Source organism: Carassius gibelio, chromosome A19 (genome assembly GCF_023724105.1).
Source record: "Carassius gibelio isolate Cgi1373 ecotype wild population from Czech Republic chromosome A19, carGib1.2-hapl.c, whole genome shotgun sequence".
Lineage (NCBI taxonomy): Eukaryota > Metazoa > Chordata > Actinopteri > Cypriniformes > Cyprinidae > Carassius > Carassius gibelio.
In genome coordinates, this window is record NC_068389.1 from 20,639,520 (window position 1) to 20,656,774 (window position 17,255).

General features: G+C 40.1%; 1 protein-coding gene across 3 annotated transcripts in view; it reads right to left on the reverse strand.

Annotated features, from left to right (window-relative positions):
* Positions 1 to 2,346: 2,346 nt before the first annotated feature.
* Positions 2,347 to 17,255, reverse strand: part of LOC127935712 (zinc finger protein 516) — a 35,781-nt gene continuing 20,872 nt past the window's right edge. For 2 of the 3 annotated variants that reach the window (XM_052533812.1, XM_052533811.1), the window contains exons 2-5: positions 13,492 to 15,387; positions 9,262 to 10,497; positions 7,549 to 7,653; positions 2,347 to 4,304 (exon numbers count right to left, since the gene is read on the reverse strand). In XM_052533812.1, the coding sequence (XP_052389772.1) occupies positions 4,132 to 4,304; positions 7,549 to 7,653; positions 9,262 to 10,497; positions 13,492 to 15,175 (3,198 nt within the window). In that variant the 5' untranslated portion in view covers positions 15,176 to 15,387 and the 3' untranslated portion in view covers positions 2,347 to 4,131. Of the gene's footprint in view, positions 4,305 to 5,531; positions 5,596 to 7,548; positions 7,654 to 9,261; positions 10,498 to 13,491; positions 15,388 to 17,255 lie in introns of all 3 variants that reach the window. The other variant, XM_052533813.1, reaches the window with a different exon arrangement.

Consider the following 17,255-nt stretch of genomic DNA (forward strand, 5'->3'; position numbering starts at 1 on the left):
TTGAAAAACAATTACCAAAAAAAGTGAAAAGTCATGTTACTGATGTGACATCCTTAATTGTGCTGTACTATGTATGTGACTTAAAGGTAACAAAGTATTTATTTATTTTACAGTTTTTACAACGGAGAGGGGTATAAATCAAATTTATTATTTTGAGTTTATCAGACTTTTTAATGTCTTTTAGTTAAATGTCATTCTTTTTGTCAATTTAACAAGCACGTTTATGTTCAGAGAATTTAACTCCATCCATAACATAAAGCCTTCTCATTGAGAGACGTCATTTTCTTGGCTGCCAGCCTCTCGCATTTAACAATGGCGATGCGAGGTGAACAGAAGAGAGTGTCTGCGTCCCTGACTAGCGTTCGCTCTCTCAGCTGTTTGGCTGTAAATAATCATTGATATGCATAAACAGCTCTCTCCATTCATTACTGTCAGCATAGTGAGGGGCCTGCAGGCAGAGGTCGTCCGCCAGGGGTCCGCTCTCCGCTCTCAACCCGGTGGTACCCGTCACTCCAACCTGCTTCACCAGTACCCTAAACCCTCCATTAGCAAGGCTCTGGGTCGTGACCTCGCTGTGGCATTTGCAATTCCAGATCGTTTGATTAGCAGCGTATTTACATATTTCCTGCCACAGACACTGCTGGGGTGTCGGAAACACTTGAAGTGTTGTAATTTTCTCTGGCCTTTTTGTCGTGTGGCGATCGGGGCCCACACACACAAAAACACACATGCACTTCTTTTCTACTCACCTCCGATGACAGTGACAGTGTCCTTCGCTTTCCTGCGACAACTCTACTGTTCAGGTCTGACCCTCGGAGAAGTGTCCAGTGAAGTGGATCGCAATCCCTTCTGAATTTCCCAAGGATGGATGGCCTCTTGCCTTTTAAATCTAGTCTGATTAAAGGCACTGAGTTTTTAATGCATGAATCAGATTTTAGCAATGTGGTTCTCATTCTGGGGCTGTGAATGGACTTCAACTGTACCAGTCAAAGCAATTCGTTTAGTCCATTTGCAGAGGAATGTTTAATTTCTTGGTAGTATAACTGAAGCTCACAAATGAGATCTGTTCGAAATAACTTGTGTTGAAGCATTTTTTTTAAGTTTTGGGAAGAAGATATTCTTTGTTACCTATATTTACCCCCCATTTTAGGAAATTTAAATGAATTAATAAGAACACCATTAGTTTTATTTAGAGTTATAAAAGCATCTAATCTCTTCTCTTTCAGGGCATTAGATGGTCATTGCAGTTTATGCTAAATTTCTTGAATAATATTAAACATTTATAAATATATTTTAACAAGAACCTTCACTTATCTTGCTTTTACTTGTACCCGCATAGGTACAACTGTGAATTTGGACAGCCCCCCACAGAGGTTTGTTTTTGGTCAGATGTCTACTGTGTAGCTAGTAGGTCAGACAGACTCCTGCAGTGGTTTAGCAATGTAATCCCAAGCCATTTGTCACAGCACAGTGCAGCAGCAGTAGCTATGCATGCACAAAAGGAGATCAATGCAATTAGCAGCCATTTCAATGCAAAGGACTTCAATACTAATGTAAGTGAACACACATGACAGAGAGAGGTCAGAGAGAAAAAGAGGGAGAGAAAGAGAGATGTCTGTTTGAGTAAAATGTAATTTAGAGCGTATAATAATTTTGCTAATGTCTGTGTGTTTTAGATATTTCACACCTATACAAGTGTTAACGGTTGACCCTTACTGTGGAATACAGTTTCCCCATGCTGCAGTGCAGTATCTTGAATGGCAGTGTGCATGAATAGACTGTCTTGACCAATGTTTCCAATGCATTTTTTTATGTAGCCAAAACAGAAAATTATTCAGCTGCAACAACACCCAACTGCAAGTGTGATTTTGCTATAGATACAAAAAGTAATATTGAGTAAAATGAAGCTTTTCGCTTTAGGAATTCTTTACAGACATTTTAATATTTTGAATCTGGTCTCTAAAAAAGATGATACACCAGTGGGTGACACCAACTGCTATGAGTGAGTCATTGAATCATTAGGCAACTGATTCAATAGCATCCAAAATCATATTTATCTTCTCACATACTGTTTTTTGCCTAATGTATAGTAGGGACGTAAGAATAGTCGATTGCAGGGGAGCCATTCACCAATTAAATGTTATTTCCATACTTAAACTTGGATTATATTGTGAGTCTTTAAAGTCAGCCAAGGAGCAACTACAAAAGGGAAATACTTTAAAAATGAAGAATGAAGAATTATTCCTAGAAAAAAATGAATGATACCACATCTCAATCATTCTGTAGCCCTGGTTGGGGAAACATTGGTCTAGATCAGTATTAACACTAATATTAATATTAAAACCATTTAGACCAAAGGTAGGGGTAAAGTTTAATTTAAGCAGTTCAAAACTTAAACAGTGGACAATAAATGAGTTGGAGATAATCTGAGGATGACAGTCAACAGGTTTTTTGTACTTCATTGAACAAAATATATGTGGAGGGAAGAAAAAACTTTTAACCACACAAAAATACATTCCATACATTCAACTACTACTTCTATTCAAAGCACAAAATTAATAGTGTTACATAAAGAAAAAACACTCCAATTGCAAATTAATTCAAAACATGCTATTAATTTTCTTAGGTCTTCTGTTCTAGTACTCAGGGGTTTAAATTTATTAAAAAGCTAACAGGAAAAGCTATTCATGTTTCTCGTGTCCTAGGACAAATTTTAAAAGTTGATTTACTGTTAGTAAATTACAATTAAGCACTCACATTTCATTCAATGCAACTTCCATGACATCAATTGCAGGAGCATGGAGTCCCTATAGAGTGACCAAGGGTTAAGTGCCTTACTCAAGGGCAGTGGTGATAGGACCGTGTTCACAATAACTCTCAGTTCCTGGGTCACCAAACCTGCAACATGTTTCAGTTTGACTGCTGAGCATCAACACAAATTCACATCGGAGGTTCTTCTAAAATAAAATTCATAATATAGGATCAGTTCTCTTGGCTTACTTTCCAACACATGGATTTAGTCAATATAAATGCTCTAGATAAATGTTCATTTTTGAATGCTTTAAAACGTCCACCGCTTTTATCTCCGTAAATACCTAATTACCATATACAACATTCATAGAAATATATGGCCAAGAATTTCTCTGCATTTAAGTTTTCAACCTCTAAAAATATGGTATTCTACAGTTTTATGTGTAACATTATAAAAAATACTAAATCCCCAATCTAGTCTTGCACTATTCACTAGTCTCTCTATTATGCAATAATTTTAATGATTACACGGACAACTTGCACCTTGTTAAGACTAATACAGATCCTTCATTTTAACGTGGCTTTAAAATCTGATGCACCAATGAATTAACAGTTTGTTTTCTTTCTTTTTTGGGATACGATTATTTAAAGTCCACTAAGGCAAACATGTTTGATGGGGTAAAAAAAAAAAAGAGAAAAACATAAAAACTTGTGTAGGCTACATCAAAAAGTAACCGTAAACACAAATAGTATTTCTAACTTTGTTGGACCAATCAAATGACACTAACGCAAAATATGTCATGTGTCTTTACCAGCAAAACTAATGAATGAATTTCACTGCATGTCTCCTTTGCATGTAGTTGCACACTGATGTGAATGAATGCAGGCTTTGGAATCGCATGTAATTCAAGTCCTGAGAAGTAGAATGTGGAAAACACAATCGCACACGCACTCACAAACTACACTCATTGTGCACTAAGGCTATTTTGTTTACCAGCTAGTCAAGTGGGGAACTCCGAGGCAGAATTTCAAGTTTAGGGGATCAGCTGAAGACCTTGGGTTTGAGAACGCAGCTCACTGTCATACTCCATCAGCTCGAACCTCGTGTTGTTGAGGCTTTAGCCCTCGAGTGTTTTTTTAAGTCTCTGGATAAAGGAGGTGTAAACATGTGTTCCTCCTTTCAGTTTAATCTAGAGCTTTGTGTCAGCAGAAAATAAAAAGGAAACATGGAAAAACTAAAACTAAACTAAAAACACAAACGAATCCAATGCCGTACATTAAGTCTTCCTCGAATGCCGTATTTGTGCATCAAACCATTATTAATGGACCTTTTATGAATTTCAGCACTCAGTTGAGATGGTTTTGAGGATGTGGAGATGCTCAGTGAGGCCTGGAAGTGTCTGTAGGTTCATTGGTAGGGGCTTGGCGGAGTCTCCTGTCCGGGTACTGCGTGTTGTCGAAGGCTAGGCGGTGCACGGTCTGGACATGGGTCTTCAGGTTACCTTTCTGCGAGGCGCTGTAAGGACAGTATCGGCACTGGAAAGGTCGCTCACCTGAAACAGACACACAAAAAACAAGATGAGGTCAGAGCCTGGACCCCAAGGTGAGAGCGAAGCTGAGGTTGGAACCAGAGAGAAGAGAGAGGTAACGTGGCGGTGATGTTGGAGGGCTGGCTTTGAGAGCGCTGCCTTCCCTTGTCAAGAGGAAAGAACAGAGGCAGGTTGGGAAGGTGGAGGGAGGGACCACGGCATGATTGATGGGCTGATGACATGCCATATGGAGACGGTTGACTGTTCCCCCCGAGGGGACGTCAGCCTTTTGTTTTCTGTTTCTGTCAGCTGTTCATACAAACACACAAACTTAAGACACAGGAATATCTGCCTGTCTGCCTTCCCCTGAGCAATAAGACGTCACACCGACGGTAGATGTCGAAAGTCTGGGCATATCAAGTTTTGCAAGGAGAGGCGAACTTGACAACCACACACAGACCTAGTTTCTCCTTCTGCCCATGTCTGTTTGGGGCTCAACGCTGGAATAATTTTCAGAGTCCCAGTTTCAGCGTTTAATTAGACTGATGTACAACGTTGTCCTCGTGCAATCGCACAAAAATATCCCCCCAACACCTGAGCAAAACAAATGAGTCTGCCATTCAATTTCTCTGTATTATTATTTTTGAAAAATGAACGAATTATCCACTAGGAAATAATTGTCATTCCGAGGGGCTGAAAGAGGGGTATTATCATAAATCATGGTTCATAAAAAAAATGAAGACAGACACAATTAATCAGGACTATCTGAGGCTGGGTTGCGCTGGCTGCCTGATAAGGTCTGCGGCACAGTAAGAGCTCATTCAGGGCCACTGTGGTTCCCTAGAGGAGTAGAAAGAGAAACCCTGATCCAAAACAGAACCCACCAAATTACATTAAAGGTTATTGTCAGAACATCACCAAGAGTGCGGCACAAATTTAATTTGACCTTTACTCCCGGCCTGCTTTTGCCATTTGTAATATGCAACACATGCAAAGGAGGTGATTCATTAAGGGTAGGCCTCCCCGCAGTAGCAAAGCACATCGCCAATGGTTAAGGTAGATGCGGGATGCAATCCATTTGATCTCCTAGCATTGGTTTATTTCTTGAAATTTATGCGCAGTAACAATGATGGCAGGTAGAAACTGCACATCACAGAATGAAGAAAGATGAAGAAATGACTGACAGGACAGAACAAAATACACAAGATACACACATATAAGGCAAAAAACCCAACGAAAAGTGAAACATACTTGTTTGGGGGCTTCTGTAGAGGATGGACTCCAGGTCCCATGAGTCCACTGGACTCAAACATCACTGTGGGAGCAAGGTGGCCAGGTTAAACAGAGGAAATCAAATTGATCATGTAGCAAAAATTGGAACTTGTTCCCTTTTACTGTTACCCAGTAGGGGTAAATTCTAGCATCATCATTCTAGCAAAAATTCAACTTTGAAATCTACATAAAATCCAATTTTACTTTTGAATCACATGTTCCTGGTCTATTTATGAATGACCCATTGGTACACATCATTCCAATGATGCACCAACTAAAAAACTAATGCACCAATAAAACCTTCCTTTACGGCTGAAGTCACCAAGCCCTCTTAATTTTTCAACCCTCCAACCACATGAAATAGAAACCAATCGACTGGACTAATAAAAAGAATGTTTCTGCTTCTCCTGGATATTTCAAAGGAAATATTGAGCATTTTCAAAGCAGGAATCCATTTTAAAAGTGCTAAGGCACAAACCCAGAATCCACCCGCTCATCGAGCATTAGCTGTAAAGGCCTTGAATTAGCATCACCGGTTAGCGTGGCCACAGCAGACACTGAACTGAAACTACCAATTTAAAGTGACACACATAGTTAGTGTGCATGCTAATGGAGGCCGGGGGCCCCTGCCCCGCTGTATTTGGAAGCTCACACTGAAGAGAGCAATCACTGATGACGTTGATTGTAAATCTATGTGCGTAGAGAGAGAGAGCTCCATAAAATGTAGCATTTGGCCTCTGTCACTGGGGATCAGTCTGGTTAGCATGCACAGCCTTAACACACTCTTAAAAAAAAAACACTCAGTCCTAGTCATAATCTGAGCAACTAAGTGCACCCTTTTAAAAAGACTGAAGGAAATTCTGTTCATCTGGACTACTGCGAATGTTACATGACCTTAAAAATCTGAAATCTGCTATGGTGCATGCTAATGAGGTGCCCTTTGCCCCCAGCAACCAGGAGGTAAATGTAGTAAATACTCATAGCAAAGGTCATTTCATTTTTGTATTTTTTGTTTAAAATACAATGGCGATGGATCATATGATATCTAAATAATGCAAACATAAAATGGTGCAAAACTTCATTACAGATTTATTATATCATATGAAAGTTTGTTGTTGAGCATGAATGATGGATATAATCTTATCTGTAATGAAATAAAGTCTCCTGATTGAGTAGGTGTTTATGTGTGTGTGTGGTTTGATGAGAAGACAAGGGCAAACTGTCACATTTTCTCAGCAAGCATTTGACACATATCATACTGGACTGGTGACTGCTCAGCTTATTAGCATGCACAATTACAGCTCCATAAGTGACATCTGATTAATAATGTATACAATTTTCACAGGTCAGAGTCACACGCAAATATGTTTGCGGTGAAAAAAAAAAGAAAGAGTCTCGTCCAAGGACAGGGAGAGATCGCTCGTTATACATACACACACACTTGCACATAAAAGCATTCATACATGTACATTTAAATCTATACAGATATTTGACGCATATATTTAGGAATCATTTTGCAGCTTCTTCATATTCCAGCAAGACTATACACATTTTTGGTGTATTTGTAAATATTTCACGTTTTATAAATACATTTTCAGATATTTGTAACTATTTTACTGCACAACACTAACATATTAAAGTATCTTTTAAGATTACATATATTTATGAGGATAAAATGATATAACATTAACATGACAAAAAATAATAATATAATGTGATATTGAATTATAATATTTTTTATAAAAATTATATTTAATATATTTACCATCATATTTATAATGTGACAATAAAAAACAGGATACATTATCTTATAGTATTTTAAAATTGTATAATATTTGCAATGATAAAATGTGATAAAAATGTCACAAAACAAAATGTTCGTTCTGAAAAAATAAAATAAAATACTAGAAATACTATACATTAAAAGGAAGTTAGTAGATTCAGTTAATTGTTGTCCAATGTTGGTGTGTGTTTGTTTTTAGTGTGTGTTTCTCACCTGTGTGTGATCTCATATGTGTGCGGTAATGGCTGGGCTGGTTGAAGCTCTTCCTGCACACTGGACACACATACTCCCCCTGCTGAGACCCTGACCTCGCCAACCCTTCAGTTCACACACACAAATAGAGAAAGAGAAATCAAAATGAATAGGAAAAACATGTGCACGGAGCAGAAAGAGAGGTTAAGAGACAGAGGGAGAGAGGTACTAAGCGTCATTAGTATGTTTTATGTGTCATTATGGGAGGCTACCTTCAGGGCTTGGATGGGGAGCTGTCATGCCGCATCACCAGAGCACCTCCAACAGCCTGACATGAACACAGGCTCATGTGACTGCATAAATTACTGTGAATTAAAAGCCTTGCCCTGTGATGTGCCCCCATCTGCGCTACCATGTCACATGTCAGGTGTGCTGCTCTCCGTGTCTCCCTCCCTCTCACTGCTCTTTTCCTGCCCATCGCTCTAGCTATGTCATCCTTCGTCCATGTGAGGGGAATCGCTCGGACACGTGTGCATCGGTGAAGGACTATCTGAAGTAACAGGAACGGATGTGGAACCTGAAGCAACCGGCATCTCGTTTCCCCTTAGGGTGCTTTTAAGAGCACGAGCTGAAATGTCGTCCCACTGGCTCCTGTCCGTCACCTGGCACTGGTGGTCCTACCTGCTCCAACCCCTCAAGCCCCACTTTGTTGTAGCGCTGAGCCTTGACTGAGAGTGTTGGTGGCAGTAGTAAGCAAGGCTACGTTTAGTAAAAATGAGTTATTACCATACCGGAGCGACGCAACAGGAAAAGCAGCAGACAGTACAAACAAAAGGAAAGTCTAATATTGGAAAGGTCACTTTATTGTATGTGACTCAAAGGGCTAAAGAGAGTGCTGATGATATCAGGCCAGACAGTTGACAGAAATTTCCACTGTCTTTCCATAGAACTACACTCACTGATGCGGGCCAACTGGACCAGCGCCTGGCAAAATGTCCTTAAATGAAGTGGAATGAAGAAAAAAAAAAAGCATCTGAAAATGTTTTTCTAAGCAGCTGGTCGCTTAATTTGACTCCTCTTTCTCTTTCGTTCATTCACTCGTTGAGTGTGCTGATTTGCATATTTGTGGCATCGCGGCGCTGTATCCCCAAGGACAGCACCCAAGCGTGCTGTTACGAGCCTGATGTTTAAGGCTCGCGATGCCTCTCAGCAATTGCTGTCTGAAATGTTTTTACACATTTTCGTATGGTTACACGATGATTACTCAATAATTCCATCACCCTTTGCGTATTCGCATGCTGGCACAATGGTATGTGATGGTGCGAGGTTCTACATGCCATTTAACCCTCACTGTTCTCATTTCTCATTTCTGCTGCTCAGGAGTACATGTTGTTATTATGCCTTTGCTGAATAATTCAACTACTTTGACCTGACAGCCATTTCCCAGTATGTCAATCTTTACCTGTTTCGCAAAATTACCATGGTGCTGTAAAGTTTGTTATCGATGAAATTCTAACTACCAATAAATAGATAAATTCTGAAGGATTACATTTGTCAAAACAAATAAAAATGAAACCCTACAAACTGAATGAGGGTGTCTTTAATTCCCAAATACTTTTATTTAATAAAACAAATTATATAATGAATTTAAAATAATAATGTAATACATAAAAAAATCAGCATCATATAATACTGGTTATGATTATCAATGCAGAATTCTATACACCCACTAACCTGCTTGCTCTGCCATGACGTTGTTTAAGCCCCAGTGGTGGTAGAGGGCAGCTAGATCGTGAGGACTGCAGTTCTTCAAGAAACTCAGGATGTCTGTCACAGGTTCGGGACCATCAGTCATCGACTGTCTCTTGGACTGGGCATGAGAGGACGGGCCTCTCAGGCCAAGTCTGCTCCAGGGGTCATACCCAGCCATGGACGGTGTATCCTGAGCTTGAGAATCAGACCTGTCGGGGGTCTGAGGAGCATGGGCTTTGGAGCCCCTCTGATCTGAGAGTTTGTGTTTGCTAGAGAGCATAAAATGAAGTCCCTCTTGAGGTAGCAGACTACTCTCCATCACTCTGCTTCCTGTCTTTGTGTTTCCAGTCTTCTGAGGACTTGCCGTACGCCGCGAGGAACTGTTTTGATGGATGTCCGCTTTGTGTTTACTTCCTGCCAACTCATCTGTCCTGGACTTGATGGTCTTGTGCTTGGACGAGTGAGATGATGCCCCCGGTGCTGTGGCTGCTTGCCAGGTCTTGCTTTGCGAGGAGCTGGACTCTGCACTACTTGTCAGAGGTTTTGATTTCTTCATCCCTCCAGGGCTGCCATCAGGTGGAAACGTTCGGGAAGTTCTCATCTGTGGCAGAGAGGGGCAGTCCTTACCCTCCAGAAACGGAGGCGCCCCGGTGCGTCTCTTGAAATCGAGAAGTGATTTGGGCCCCTTGAGGCCATTTCTCGGAGCCCACTTAGGCACCAACGTAGTGCTGTCAACTTTGTGCGCAATTCGTTGGTGTATCCAGAGAACTTCAGGATAGAGTGTTGCATAGGAACAGTAAGGACACTGGTGTCGAACCAAACTTTTCAATAATGTGGAAGAAACACCTTCTTTTTCATTATCCACCTCCATGGAGAGATTAATGAGATTAGCATCCACTTTATCCGAGGTGCTACTGTCTTCTAACCCCTTGTTCTTTTCCTCCTCAGTCTTTGACGCAGCATTGCTCAGTGCTGCCCTCTCCAGGTGAGTTGAGCTGGAGTAGGGCGAATTGGGCTGCTGCAGCAGGGCATTTCTCAGCCTTGGGAAGCCCTTGTGGTTAGTTTGGTGAGGTTGGCTTTGGCTGAGTGAGCTGGTTAAGGCATCACTCCTCTGGTCCCAGTTCCTGATTGCCATATGATGTGTTTGGACATGGGCAGCGATGGCAGAGGGCTCCGAGGTGCAAAAGTCACAGTGCTCACAGGTGTATGGCTTTTTATCTGTCATGAAAGCAACATATGGGGATTTGTAACTACACAACAACAGCATTTTCTGAACAAAAGCCAGCCATCAGCACAACACTGAATTTAGACACTGAAAGTCAAAACAGTTTTGGAGTTCCACCACAAGATGGCATCACATGACTACTTAATTTTGCTTCAGTACATGGACTAATACTGTACAAAAGTTTTACATCATTTTTATGACTGAAACCTGGTTTAAGAGCAAGTGTACACCCACACACACACACACACACACAAAAAAACACAGGATCAGTAAGATTTTTTTTTTTTTCAAATAACATCCTATTTCATTCAGCAAAGATGTATTAAATTGTTCAAAATAAGTATTAAAGTTAAAGATGTAGCAAAGATTTCTATTTCAAATATATTATTTAAATATTTATTTTGTATATTCTATTCATCAGAGAATCGTGACAAATTTGAGTTTTCCACTAAAACATTAAGTGGCACAACATATAAACTTTTCAACACTGATGATATATATATATATATATATATATATATATATATATATATATATATATATATATATATAATTTAACACCAAATCAATAATATATAAACATATATAATATGATGTTACAATATAATTGTCTAATATAATGCAGCATTTAATATGTGATATTTACTCTCTATAGCATTGTATAACATAAACCTATAAATGATCATCTGCACAGTCACACAAGGCCAAAAACCTTAACAGTGGTAGCACAATCGCACACAGTTTGTTTAACAGTAGTGCAATGGAGCAACAGACTAATGGGCCTGGGAACTTTGCCTGGGACTACCTCTTCTCATCTGTCAGCAAGATGTTTGTTTACATTTAACATGTCTGCAATCTCTCAGTAGCTCTCTCTCTGTTTCCATTCTCTCTCTCAAGCCATCTGGATTGCATTTGGTGGCTTACACTAGCTGCTGTGCAGCCTTCATTCCAACCTCTCTGAGGTTATTTTTGAGCCAATTCAGAGAGGGGGGTCCTCTGAGATAAACTTAACACGAACATAATGGCCATGACTGTTTCCATACATTCCCTCTGCCTTTCAGTAGAAAAGCTACAAGAGGAACTATCATATTTTAAGAATTATTTGGAGAATCTTGAGAATCTTGTATAGGAGAGAAATAGCGTTGCAGAGCATTCTACAGACTTCACACCTACATGAAAATATCAGCAGTGAGTGGACATCTGTTTCAACTCTATGGAACATTCCATCTGTGTCAATCCCTAAGAGGCAACTTTTGTTTAAGGAAATTTTATTTTACTTAACATTGTGGTTAAGTAAAACACAGCAAATTTATCAGATCTATTATAAATCTTCTCTTATAGTAATTATAATAAAAAATAGGACAGGAACGATCAATTATCAAGATAGCTTCAGTGCTCTATGGGGGCATATTGGCTTTGTTGAGATACCTGTAATCTGCCGTGTTTTCTAGTGATTTTAACACTGGTTTTAACTGAAGATCTGCACTTAAATGGGGAAAGTGGAAAAAAAAGACACAGATCTTTAAAGCTTGCCTTCCCGAGACAGGAAGTCCAGAAATAGCATCATGCAAAGAGGGCTGGACAGCTCCAGCCACAAGCAAAAGATTTAACAATTCAGAGCCTGGTGTCGCACCTTGATAATAAAAATATGTTTCAAAGAGCTCACACAGGCTGTGATCTGAAAATGTTTTTATGTAGGTTTTTTTTTAATGGTATGAAAGAACAGAAAACAGATGTGAAAGTAAATATGTGTGAACGCGGTACTTAGGCTAAAATATATTTCTAAAAATATCCTAAATCCATAAACTAGTCCTTTGAGTAACTGGAACTGAATTCAATGTAATAAGGTCCTTTTCAATTAGTGTAATTTTGTTTTTGAATTTGAAGCAGAATAGTAAAACACTGATACTGCAAATGTAAATCATAAAGGTTCTATTCTTAACGTGATTATTACTATTTTTAATATATTATGTTAATAAATTGGATGCAAATACCATGCCTTCATTAATTAAACAACCAAGTGAATAAATGTCTTTATAAGAGTCCTACTTGAAATCAAATAGTTCTCAAGATTTAAGGTATGCACAAACAGTACAATTCAATGAATACATTCAGATTTCCTGCAGTAATTGTCCACAAGGTGTCTCTGTCCTCCGTAACTTCAGCTTCAGAAACAGTATATCATGCTGTTAAGCCAGCCATTCTAATTTTCTTTTCCTGGAGATCTGCCTTTAGTCTAACACACCTTCCAGTAATGATCAAGTGAACCCCAAACCCCCCTTTATTTGATAGATCAAGTGTGTTTGATTAGAACTCCATAGGATGCAGGATCTACAAGAGTAGGATTAATAAAAACAGAACAAAAAATATATAAAGGTTCATAAATGAAATTACTATAGCAGATAAACCTGCTTTATAAATGTTACAGTATCCCTCATTTAATGGTCTTAGCATCATTTCTGATCAGTAACCAGTTACCCGTTGTGAAATGTACACATTCGTCCTGTCACATAGCTTATTCAGGATTAAAAGTAATTCTGTAATCGAACTGCAATCGAACACATCTGAGTCAACTAATCAAAGTCAGTATGTTCTTTTGTAAACTGTACTGTAGGCAGGTGTTGAATAGGAGTAGAAACTGAAATCCCTGCAGTAAAGTAGATTTACCTTAGCAATGCCAAGGACTCCTATGGTGTATAATACACACACACAGATTTGAATGAAATCACATTCCTTTCAGTGAATTTAAACATTATCTGATCAACATGAAAGCAAAAACTATCCCAGAGGTTTAGTATCTGCCCAACATTGCATGAATAATACTGTCTGTTGTTTACAAACTGGTAGGTCTAAGCGAGGTTATGATATGCAAGCAAGTGGTTCTTGAAGTTTATAACACATTTTTAAACTAAGAACACATTCATGAGATTACACTAAACTTTGAGCTGGCTTTAAATGTCAACATACTGTAAGGAGGTTGCCCTTACCTGTGTCCCTGAAGAGTCCTGCTGATTCACCTGCTTTAGATGGGCTGGACGCTGCTTTACGGAACAGTCCATTTCCACCAATGGTTTCACCCAAACCACCATGTCTGATGAGCATGTGGATCACCATCTGTTGCTGTGTGCGGAAGCCCTTTCCGCACTCCAAGCACTCTGAGGTTTTCTGGGAATTCTTACGACTAGGGCGAGAAGTAGGCCGGTACTCAGTGTCACTCAGATTCTCTGGGCTTCGCTCACCTATCGAGACCTGGACATTCTTTTCTCCATTGCTGTGTTGATCTGTATTGGAGCCTTGGGTCCCAGCCCCTCTCCGTTTCTTGGTTGGGATACTCGCCATGGCATCAAGTGACTTCTTCCGCTTGTCCTGTCTCAGCAAGACATACTCGCCTTTTTCCCTGTCATATGCTACATCTGCATCGGCTAACCTCTCTTCCCAACCCAGGTTCTTCTCCGATACCTCCACCACTTTGCCTCTGGTGGCAAGTTGCCAAGCCTGGTAGCTACTAACTGGATCCAGCTCTGGGATTCTTTTCCCTAGAGTTCCCTCAGTGGGGTTCTCTTCATGTCCTGCTGGTTTCAAGTTTAGGCATTCCAAGAAGCTCGTCTTGGTGACAGATGTGAAGTCTTTATCACTGCAGAAGGTGTTGTTAGGAGCCCGCTCAACATTTCTGTGGACCTGCTCGTGCAACAGCAGGCCCTTGCTGTTGTGGAAGAAGTTACCACACTTGGCACAGAGTTCATAGAGACACACTTCGTTCACCAGGTTCGACTCATCCTGCGCCACCTCATTGACAGTAGCTGGAAGGTAAGAGTCACTCTTTGGTTTTACCTTGGTGTTGTGGGTCTTCATGTGGCTACGAAGGAACCAGGGCTCACGAAAGCGGCGTCCACAGATCCGGCACCCATGATGCAGACTGTTTTGATGCTTTTTCATGTGACCTTTCAGAAACCAGGCCTGGGTGAACACCTGGTCACATTGTTCACATGGGAACTCGCCTTTACCAAGTACACAGTCAGCATCCTCACCGACAGAGGCTTTGGTGGCAGATTCCTCCTCGATAGGATGTACTTTCTCAATATGAGCCTGCAGTTGGTCCTCCTGCAAAGTCTCATAAGGGCACAGGTCACATCGAAAGACCTTGTGAAGCTCTTGCATATGTTGTTCAAGCTCTGCAAGACTGGATAGTCTCTTCCTGCACAGTGTGCATTGCACTGACTGTTTGCTATTCTCACCAGAGGTTCTTTCCTTCTTCCCGCCTTTCTTCCTTGTTTTGGTCGCATCCTCACCGCTCACAACCTTGTTGCAGGCCGAGGTACTCTCAGTCGGACTGGAGCAACCACCTTGATCTTCTGGCACCCCTCCTTCCTTTTCCCCTTCCCCTTCTTCGTCCATGTCTTCCTCCTCACCACCGGTGCTCTGGCTAAGGCCATCCAGTTTGTGACTGCGAATGTGGGCCTTTAAGCTACCCTTCTGGGCTGAGCGGTGTTCACAGTGAGGACACTTGTATGGTTTCTCCCCAGTGTGCTTTCTCATGTGCTGGGACAAGGAGCTGAGGAAAGGGAAACTTCTTCCACAGAGTTCACAAGTGTGACCCCTACTCTTCTTGCTTTCCTGGTGACCCTTGGAGAAGGACTCCTCCTCTACAATGTCCAGCCGTTCCATCTCCATCCCAAGGCTTGAATGTTCTAGTATGCTGCTATCTGTTGTCCAAGTTATTAGAACCTATTAAGTATGTCTCGCCTGTAGTCATTCGGTCTGGGTAAAAGTTCTCTTTGTCAAACGTGCCATTGTTGGTAATTCTGTCTTGACAGTGTTGCTTTTGTCTGGAATATGTCTGGAGTTATTTCTATTATGAATCATCTTCTGGTCATTCTGGTCACCTGGGAGGAAATGGGGACAGAACAGAAGCAAAATTGAGAATGAGCAAATGAGCAAATAAAGGTTATTCATTAATCCATTAGTCCATGCCAATAAACAAGCTGTTATTAGTAATAAAGCTCCACTTGAACTTAAATGGAAGGCACTATGCATATATGTTTTATAAAATTACTGTCTTAATGATTCTTATTATGAATCAAGTGCTGTTATGAATCAAGTGCTATGTACAAAAGATGCAGTGATACGAAACTGTTGAATGGAAAGAACTAAGGCCCATTGTTTGAGACAACCCCCAGCTAACAGAGTCCTTATATATAATGTCATCTGACAGTCTTTTGTTCCGTCAAAACTATTCGTTTAAGGCAGGATCCATACTTCATAGCTGAATACAGAGGATACAGTACATTGGGTTTTATGCTCTGCACCATTTACAAGTGAGTGGGAGAGGGACAATGAGATAGAGAGAGAGAGAGGGAGACTACTGATGTCCTCATTTAAGAGTCAGAGGAAAAGGCACATCTTTAAGTATTGCATAAACACACTAACTTATCCAACAAGCTTTCTGAATATTCTAACAAGAACATAAACAAAGATGCAGTAAATACACTTCTCAATATTCTAAAAAGAAGGATATTAAATGTTGTAAATCCACAAAAACATACACACCCCAGTCCAGAATCAGGATTTCCTGCCATTCTGTTTTTTTTTTTTTCTTTTTTTATCAAATGTAAACATGGCAAATCTTTCTGCATTCTTCAAAAATGGTTTTGCTGACTGAATGTTATTGTAGTACATAAGCTGTGTGTTGGAATATCTGTTAATCTAGTTTGTGAAATTGGTTAATTTAATTAAAATTAATGCTTTCTACACTACAGTACAGACTAAGTCTGAGTAATGTAATAAGTCTTTAAATGTAAAGTCAATTACTGTTTACATTTAGCTAAAATACCTATAATAGGCAGTTTAATTTAAAGAGCTGGAAATGTTTAGTATTTTATTTATTTTTTACTTTAAGGTATGTGTGACAACTTGCCCCATCCACCTTATATTTTAGCCCATTTGTGTGAACCTTTGCCTGAAGGACAACAGTAAGTCTCAGTTAGTCCCCTCTCATAGTCAGTATGAGCAGTGGCTGTCTGCTCATAGGCCTAAATTCATTGTGTGTACGTGTGTGTGCGTGTGTCTGCTCAGGCGTAAAGAGACTATTCAGTGTAGGGCAAGAGATGGGCCAGTTGGGATGAACCCTGAGGGCCAGTCCTCTCTCTCTCTCCCAACAATCAATAATCCATTATATACCAACTACATTTCACCACTGGCCCTGCATCCCCCTCACACAAACACACACATTCTAATGCACGAAATGCACTCGCCTCTCCACAGTTCATCTTTTACGGTAAGTTAACTTGCTGTGCCATAAAATGCCAGGTAAGAAATTTAAAGAGGTGATGTTTAGGAAATTGGAAGTTTACCTAGAGGTCCGTTTAGTTTTCCCATCATCCATTTATCTCGACTTCTATCCAATGTTTGCCTACTTATCTAGTTTATTTCCTTTGATTATTTGATTTTGTATGTTGGGTAGCGTGTAAACAGCGTAGCCTCTATGACAATGGAATGAATGAGGTGCTTAACCACATAAAAACGGAACTGAACATGCTGAGCTAGTAATGAATAGTGTTTTGCTGTTTAGCAAACCAATGAGCTGAGCATTAAATCGCTGTAACTATGATACCAAGAGGTTTGGGAGATGTGTAAAGACACACACTACGAGAACACACACACACATATATATACACACACGTCAGCAATGGGGTTATTATTGAAACATGGCTGTTCTCAGAGGGCTTACCTCAGCTCTGCTGACCTACTTATC